The 9,737-nt window shown below is 38.3% G+C and overlaps 1 protein-coding gene across 1 annotated transcript in view; it reads left to right on the forward strand.

Moving 5' to 3' along the window:
• Positions 1-6,233, forward strand: part of ajap1 (adherens junctions associated protein 1) — a 32,903-nt gene extending 26,670 nt beyond the window's left edge. Inside the window, 4 exon segments of the mRNA XM_061665078.1 lie at positions 1,467-1,554; positions 1,693-1,935; positions 4,338-4,470; positions 5,637-6,233. Coding sequence (XP_061521062.1) covers positions 1,467-1,554; positions 1,693-1,935; positions 4,338-4,410 — 404 coding nt within the window. The 3' untranslated portion in view covers positions 4,411-4,470; positions 5,637-6,233.
• The last annotated feature ends 3,504 nt before the right edge of the window (positions 6,234-9,737 follow it).

A 9,737-nucleotide genomic window follows, 5' to 3' on the forward strand; every position in this document is an offset into this window, starting at 1 on the left:
TAATCTGCTTTTCCTTTGGCAATGGACTCCTGATTGCAGCTGGAAGCTAAGTCTTTCCCTTGCCAAGTAGAGCTATCATTCATCTAAGGTTGACTTGGACCAGAGAAGTTTATAATCCAAGAGGAGGTTGTCCAGCTAGGCACCAGGCAGCTTTTCCAAAATGACTGCACTTCCTTTTGAGCTTTCCAAAGACGAATTGGCTTCGATCAGTCCCACTCGACAGCTGGTTGATGGAGAGGTGAGATGTGTAAGGCCCACCGGGGCCTTTTCATCATGACGCCGATTTTCTTTCTCTCTTCTCCTCTTGAAGCGTGTCACCTGCTGCAACATGTCATTGTGTCCAATAAGCTTTCACGTACTATCGCTCACCCACACACAGCATAATTAATCCTGAAATATGAAACAAAAAGTTTATGCACAAAAGATAAACTCAGGCATAAATGTCACCTTTTTGTTGTGGGTTAGGATTATCGTCTAAATTAGTGTGGGGGAAAGAGATGCAACAAATATTTGTAGCACATTCTGAACTGAAAGTTTGTTAAAGGTGAAGTTCACTAATTCAAGACTATCATCAAAATTAGTGACGCACCGAAATCAAAAATTCTTGGCCGTAAACCTAAACATATCAAAAAAAATTGTCAAATTTGACTGTGTACTAACCTCACTAAAATCATATCGCAATTTTTTTTTTCTGATCAGTCTATCAATGTGATTATTACAATATGAAACAAATCACTATTTACAATTTTTTTCCCATCTAAAATGTTCCGTGTTGCTCTTAACCTTTTGAGTTAAATATTTATTTTCGGTCAAACTGTCAACCTAACTTGGCCTGGTTCTATTGACGCCACAATTATTGTCTGTCCTGTTTCGCAGTTCTTGTTTCGGCAACAGAAGTCCTTCGGCCGAAAACCAAAAATGCACTTTTGTGCCATTTTCAGCTGTAAAATTTCTGTGGCCGAAAATTCGGTGCATCACTGACAAAATCTTTTCCATATTGAAAAAACCTACAAGGCGGGCTGGGTGTTTCACTGATATAAAGGATTCGCTGAGAGGTGGGGTCAGAACAATGTTTTGCTTTTGTTCCATCGAAAACGTCTTTTAGTTCATTTTTAATGCATTTTTATTTATTGATGTAAAATTGTCGAAATGTCCTCATGTTTTATTAAAATGTATTAAAGGAATGTGTTTAAAAAGACATTTTCTCCAAGGAATTAGCACTTTTTGTTTCCCCATATTATGTATAAAGAAATATTTTGGAGGTAAAATTCTGTGGAAGTTTGTACAAGTTAATGCTGTTACTGTATTTGTGTTCAGGACAACTAAACCATATCCCAGAAGAGTAAATTTATTTGAAGTCATGAGTCAATGTCATTTGCTTTTGCTTGATAAATATATATATATAAAGAATTTTCTCTTCTAATATTAATATTTCTTTTTGTGTTCTTGTCTTGACTGTATTTTAGGTTTGGCAGTTCACCAGATAATCACTATCACTGTGTCTCTCATTATGGTCATCGCAGCCTTGATCACAACACTCGTCCTTAAAAACTGGTAGGAAAGTCCCCTTTCTTTATACTCATGATAAGACAATAAAAAGAAATCTTCACTGTCTTCTTCAGGTAAGGTATGATTTGAGGCACAAGGTATGATTTTATTTTGTTTTCTTGTCTTTGGTGCGTGTTTTTGTAGCTGTGCACAGTCAGGAAATGGCCGCCACAATAGCCATCAGCGCAAGATCCACCAGCAGGAAGAAAGCTGCCAAAACCTGACAGATTTCACCCCAGCCAGAGTTCCCAGCAAGGTGGATATCTTCACTGCCTACAATGACAGCATGCAGTGCTCTCATGAGTGCGTTCGGACTGCTGTGCCCATCTACACTGACGAGATGATCCAGCAGACGCCTGTCTACAAGACTTCTTACAATGGAAACAGGTACACGAAACAAGGCCCCATCACACTCATGTTAGTTATTCAAACAATCACTGCCATCATCATGTGCCTCATACAAAAAGCGTGTACTACTGTTACAGTGGAATTCCTGAGGTCGTACAATTTGGAATTTGGCCAAACATTTTGGTCTCAAAATCTTACGTTTGAACCTCCGGCAGCACTGTACTGTATTTCAGGCTCATACACACTGTTTCACGTGTTTTATCACTGACAATTAAAAGTAGTTTTCATTTATTTGACACATTTTTGAAAGGGAGCTGGGCTCTGCGACATGGTTCGCCATCCATTATACTGTCATCATTTGCCATTCATCCATTCATGTTTTGATGTGTATTTTAATTGCAGTGTTACTTGAAAATGCCTTTACAGTTGAAGAGTGTATGATAGAAACAGTTTGCACCAAGAATGGATCATTTTCATTTCCTGTGCGAAAAATCTTTTAAACTCGGAACAAATCCGGGGCTGACCAGTGACCCAGAGCAGATGATGATCAACGTAAGAGGTTCATCTGAATATCGTGATTTTTGTTATCTATCTGGCTGGACAAACCCGAACAACCACAGTTTTTCCGAGTTGAGGCTGAAACTATTGTTTGCGAGTCAACTATTATTTAAGCACAATTTTTGTGTCGGGTCAAGAACATGAGAACATATTCTCTTCAAATGAAAATCTATCTACCTGTCACTACATTTCAATTACATTATGTAAGCCTAAAATGCCCATTCCATGGTCTTCATGTTTGGAGTGAGAATCCTAGCTCCAGGCCACATACTGTTGGAGGAATGTGTCGATTTAAATGACCTGTTCATTTACTGTATATACTTGTGTACTTAATTGCTCCAAAAATTATATTTACAATACATAATGTATCTTTGTTCATCTATTTGTGCCAGTGACCGACAGAACAAATGATAAATGGTCTTCTATTAGATGGCAGGAAGTACATACAGTAATTCATGTGTCCACTTTTTGTGACATTTTTGTTTGGTGGTGTGCCGTGAGATTTTTCAATTGTAAAATATGTTCTTTGGCTCCATAAGGTTGGAAATCAGATTATGTATTCTAATCAGTCAGGTCAAACCAACATTACATGACAGAAATAATGGGTGCTAACTTACTGTAATTAAATTACTTGATTTTTAATCAAATTACTTCACCCACACCGAAACGTTGGAGCAGGATTCGACAGAACGGCGGCATGTTTAGTCCAACCGTTCGTGGTTCGTGTTTTTTATTTATTTATTTATTTTCTTTTTCCAATAACTTCATTGGCCGTCAGATATTTACAGTACGACGTCAAAAGACACACGACAAGGCTAAAAATAAACTAGCCTTTGGATTCAAATATACTGTGCACGCGGCGACGCGGAGTAAATATCTTTTGCGGAGCCGATCAATGACGTCATTAATCGGATCGGCGAATTATGACATGAAAGCCGATCAACATAAAATGCTAAATATCGGCCGATACCGAATAAAATCGGAGTAAAGTCAAATATAAACCTGAAGTAACCTTGCAGGTCCCAAGAGTGGTGGGTGAGCAGCATGCCCTGTACACTGAGTCGCACACTCGATTGATTGAAATCTGCTGCTGTTTTTGTGTATAATGACTCGGCCCATAGATGTGGTGAAATGGGTTAGGAAGTCTCTAAAGGGATATTTTCTGCTTAATAGAAATTGCAAACAGGTACTGTATATTATTTTGAAACGTCAACTTCACCTCTCAGAAGGCTCGCAATGTAATATTTGACAGCTGCAATATATCCATGTCGAATAAAGTAGAGTCACCACCGCAACCTAACACTTAAATCCATGTTTAGATGTTAACCACGGGGACATCCCAAAACACAAATGCTCGTAAAGCATTGGTGTGGCTGTGTTTCACTCCAATTTAAAAAGCGTTCCACTTTGTGGATGAGGATGGCAGGCATGGGTAACATTAAAACCTTGCCTTTTGGAGTTTCATACCTTGAACATTGTGTGCGTCGTGTGCCGAGAAGCTTCTTAGTTTTAACAGCATTCACTGTCAAGAGTGGATAACAGTTACTGTCATTTGAGCTGCTAGGCATGCAAAGACGGTCACACTTGCTTATTGTATCCAAAGCCTGCAACAGATTTATTATGCTGGCAGTGAGGGAAGAGTAATTCATCTGGTACAAACAGTCCAAAGCGTCTTCAATAATTAAACACCCTGCCTACAAAGTCTACTGCCGGTAAATATGTATACATGATTTCTGTTGCTTGTGACTCATTAGTTATCCAATTATGATAATTGCCCACATATAAGTGCCTGTAGACAGTATACTTTATGACTGTCCAATAAAACGGCCTAGTATTTGAATATTGTAAGATGATGATGTAACATATTTAAACTTCACTCACAGGCCTTCCCCCTCTGAAAGACAACTGATTCCTGTCGCCTTTGTGTCAGAGAAATGGTTTGAAATCTCATGTTGACAATTTAAAGGCCTTGTTCAATTCCCTTGGGAGGAAGAGGATTCCTGAATTCATGCTTTGGTAGGTACTGTGCTGTTACATTCAAAGTACGCTTGATATTTTATGAGTGTCTGTTCCTTAATTTCCTCTGTCCTGTCTCAGGATTACTTAATAACATTCAAAGTTTATTGAATAATCTAATCTTTTGGGATTAGGGATGGTCGATGATGTGGAGTTGATTGTTGATGCAACATTTCTTAATGCAATGGAGGCAAAATAGAGGCCAGCAGAGGTGCTTGTTTGCCGTCTAAGGAAAAAGAGGCGCAAAATACGCGGAATTTTCAACCCCAAAGCCGACAAGCAAAATAAGAGGAATTAAACGGAAGTTTGTTGAATCAAGAGAGCACACGAACGTGATTAACAACTGCAAGGTACTGACTGAAAACGACAAAACTGTCGACGCGGAAAATAAAGAATCCATAGTAAACAAACTAAAGTAGCTAGACGACGCAACAGGGTATAGAAGTCATGAAAGTGAAAATAAGAACCACATCTTTACTGCACATTAACCGCAACAAAGGAACGTAATCTTAATTTCGTCAACTATTGAACGGGAGGTTTAGATACATCCACGGTTGGCAAGCCCGCCTGGTAGCATAACTTGCCACAAAACAACACTAGCGCCAAAGCTGGAAGTCAGAACATTCAGCGAGAGATTCTTGTCTCGTGAAAAAATATTTGAAAAAATAAGAAATAAATAACAAGTTCATTGACCTACATTTTCTGCAAAATCCGTCAAAGGAATTTGATCAAATGCCCACCTATAGCCTATATCATGTATCCGTCTTTTAAATTGTAATGAAATTGTGAACGTTAAACACAAGCTGTGGTCCCACAGTGTTGCAGGAGATAAGACTGCCTTTGACCCATATTTGAAAATGAATAGATTTCCTCCAGGTAGCCCAGTGAGAGAAGAGCATCTTTCTGATCCTGGACATTCATTTGTCTCAGTCAATGCAGGTCTCCACGGCGCCGCTCCCGTTGCTACATTCTTTTAACAGCACTAAATTCCTTATTATCTCTGCAATGTCAGAGACCGTTACCTCAAAGGTAATCGACCTGTATTTTCTTTTTCAGGGACAGAAACTAACGCTAACTGATAGATTTGATAAAAACTAAAAAGATGGCTGTGTTACAGTGACTCTTATAATCAGGTGTAAATGATTTTGTTCTTTGCATCTTTACAGGATCCAAATGGACGCAGCGGCTTCTTTTGTAAAGTAGTGTGATCTCTCTTTGGACACTGGCGAAGATATTTATTTTTCTAGAGATGACAAACAGAGCAGTCACAGTGCATACAGACTCCCATATTTCACTATTAAGACGTAGACTATATACCGTATTGGTACATTCACAGGACGTGTGGACGAGACTGTGAAGATCACTGATATCTCTAATCATTGATACATATTTGACATTTGACAAAGGCACCCAAAGGGGCTTCTGTGGGTGGAAGATGAACTCGATTTCTGAACAATGTGCCAATAATGCCACTATGTGCCACAATCTGGATAGAAGGAAGTTCTAATGACAACAGATGGACAAAACAAAGAGAGCTATATTAACCTTGTATCAACATTGTTTTTGTGTTTTTGTTTTGTTTTTTTAAGAAATGTGAAAATGCTACACGTATTTGGATATGTAGTTTTAAGACATTTTGGGAAAAAGGCTCATAAAGTTATTGATTTAAAACTCTAATAGACCGAGAAGATGGAAGGAAAAATATAATATAAAGTCCCATTTTAAAAAGAGAACAGTGCTATTTTTTTTTTAACACTGAAAAGCCTGCCACACCCTTGACAACGAAGATCCAAAGCCCCTTGGCTTTGTCGCTCTTAATGAAAGACTTCCATCCAACATTTTCTTTCCTGAGTTGAATGACTGGCAAATTCATAGTTTTGTAAAACGGACTTGCTCGCTGCAGCATATCTCTCAGCCGCCCATGTATGTATGGATTCAATAGGGACAACTATACAACAAACTACATACTACTGGACAGAACATTTAACTGCCTCAGGTCTGTCTAGCTCACGAACATTTTATTATATTACACTCAAAAGCTGCTTTGGGGTCAATATTCTCATGTTTGTTCATAATTCAGCAGTCAATCAACAAGCCTCACAAGCAAATATGTATTTGTGTGTACGGTATGTGATTACTCACATGAATAGGAAACTAATTATAAGATGAAACCCTCTTGAGTGACACTTCCCTGAGTTTATCCAGGTCATTTGCAAAGAACCAAAAGTTAGACGCACGCAAGTCAGTATCACGCATCCAAGATTTCTGGGGATTGTGCGAATAGTCTTTTCCACTTTTGTTAACCAAGTTCATGAGCAGTAAAGACATGAGGTTGTGCTTTCATACTTGTTTTCTGGTCCAAAACAGTTGATGGATTCGTAAACCTGGTACATTTTCCCCTTGATTTGGTTTCTTTTCACATGGTAAAAAAATCCAAGCGGACCAAAATGTGTCACGACAAACCACATTCCGTCGCTCTCTTCTCTAATTGGTCTACAACGGGCACAAGAATGTAAACCGGAATAAGGTTTTATTACCCCAGAAAATAGCTGAGTGCACTTAAAGGGAACGTCGCAAATGAATTAACTTCCACATGGTAACTTCATACGTGCAAAACGTGAAGGCGAAGCGAACTCGCCTTCAGCTGTGAGCTACCTTTCATTGTGTTACCGTGATGGCGTCAAGGGTATGTTCTATTTATTTGTCAGTTGGAGCAGATCGAGGGCAGGTTTTGTTTTCTCAACAAAACATAACCACACTAAGTTTGCTTGGAAGCCACCAATTGATTTGGTCCGCATCCGAGTCCGCTTGCTATGTTCTTACTTGACTAAACAAGCCTCAGCAAGGGGGAAAACAAAAGCCAGTTCATTCAAAACGGACCAAAGAGCGCTAGTGTGAACGAACTCTCGGGTTCTCGTGAGATCCTTCCAGCTCCAGTAACTATGAAATGCAAGCTCGTGCAAGCTTGTGCTTTTCAGGAAGCCACTGATGTATTCACGTTTGTATGTGCTGTCGGTTTGTACAAAGCACAAATACATTTCTGCAAATGTAAATGTTTTTGGCTGTAGATAGCACTTGACAGATGCGGACTTAACTGTATTGGTCACCGTAAGTCACCAAGGTGATTATGGGTTTGGAGTGATTTCGTTACGATAGAGCACAGCAGGTTTTCCCCTCCCGTGAGATCAACATCATAAATGCAAGCTATTGAGGAGCGACCCAGATGGTCTGGGAGAAAAACACTGTGGTGCAAAACTGCTTTTTGCCCCTTTCCAACATGAAATCCACTCTCATGAATGACATAGACCAGTTCAGCCGCACTTGTGTGTCAGGCTACCAAGTTGCTCCTTTGACATAACATATATATTTTTGAATGAAGAGTGTTATCTTAACAGACAGAGGGTTATGAAAAAAAATGTATATTATACACGTGTAAATGTATTTTCTATATATTTGCTTCTGTTTCTGTACAGTTGTGTAACTTTTTTTTTTTTTTCAACAACTCGCCCGTTTTTGGGAAGGTTTAAGCTAGGTCTGGGATAGTGTCTTTGTTTACATGTGTAACGACAGTATTTCTTTTAAAATACAAAACTAACCTTGTGCCAAGCTTCGTACCTGCACTTTCAAGCAGTACATGTATTCTATCTTTAGACAACCAGTATAATACTTCTGTAGACGCTGCAGTTAGATCAGAAACTGGAGCGTAATGTCCGGCTGGAATGTCGGGAAAAAGCAGTGACGATGAGACATCTTGGGTTGTTCTGTATTCATGGTCGGCTGGGAAACCAATGACTCCCTGTCATTTATGTATTAATTAGGATAAACTCTGTTTCCTAACATGGATAATAAATGGTATAAATCGAACAGTAGCCGCCAAGAAGCCAACTAATTGTATTTGAACAAGATGGTGTTACATTAATTTGTCACACTTGTATGTTTTTTCATATTTAGCTGAAAAGGTGAGATTTGTCACAATATTTACTCCTATTTCTTATTTATTCATGGATTTTGAATTAATAATCGGGAAAGATATCCAAAGGGAAAAAAAGGATGATGACTGGATTGATCTGTATATGAAATTAATCTGAGCTGACTCCATATGCCAAGATTTGAGCTGTCCCAGATGGAATAAGAAAAACTTTTCTCAAAGTTTATCAAAGGATAATCTTGGTTTATTTCGATTTGGGCCTCATCCTAAACTATGTGCGTGTTTCTTGAGTTGCAAGTCATAGTGACACAGTGGTTGGTCTTCTGAGTCTTAAATAAAATAAAATTTAAAAAACCTGAAATATTTACATATTGGAGAGCCTGTCAAAAAGCTTCTGCAGACATTCACTTTCACAAGTCCTTTGATAACTCTCACCCCATCAACTTTTGATCCTCTAATTAATCTTCCAGAGCTTTTTGTTTGTCATGGAGTGCCAATTTTTGCATGGATTGCTTTTAACATTTACTGAATTTGTTTGTCCCCATACTCTCTTAACATGCAAAATATCATCAACTCAACATTAGCATGTCCAGCATCTCTGTGAGCATGTTGAAGCTCGTTTTCTCATAGCACGGGCCTCCCTCGGGTCGGCTGTTTGTCAGAGGGGCCATCCACTACATTCTGCATGAACGTGGTTTGTACCTGATTTGTTTTGCCACCTTGCATGTCATCTTGTCATTCAATGAGCAAGTAAAACGAGCATGTTATGCCAATGAAAAATATTTTTCTTCCCTTAAACATATCAACAAATCTTCTGTTTAACTGACGTCAAATGAATTGTAACTGTCACAAGATATCTCCTCGAGATTAGAATACTGTTCAGATGGAAGAAAAAAAACATAAAAAAAATAAAATAAACAAAATTTAAAAAAAAAAAAATATATATATATATATATATGTATATATATATATATATATATATATATATATATAATGGCTGCATAAAAATACCTTTTGTTATCTTATGATACAGGCCTCCTGCCAATGAAAACAAAGCTGATGGAATGATAATTAGGTTCCTGGTGGAGACACAAATTACTTGTTTACAATTCCATGCAGTGTGTGGTGACTAATTATAATAAAATTACTGTTGCTGTTATGCTGGGATATGGATGAATCACAAACATAAGACCCAAGTTGCACTAATCCCAAATGACAAACAAAACATGTGGAGTGAAATTCATACTCAAACATCAAAGACGCACTGACAAATGTTGACCATTGTAACTGTTGAGGCTCCCTTAAAGACTGTGAACATATTTTGGTTATTTCTCAATTG

This window comes from Phycodurus eques, chromosome 1, assembly GCF_024500275.1.
Source record: "Phycodurus eques isolate BA_2022a chromosome 1, UOR_Pequ_1.1, whole genome shotgun sequence".
NCBI lineage: Eukaryota > Metazoa > Chordata > Actinopteri > Syngnathiformes > Syngnathidae > Phycodurus > Phycodurus eques.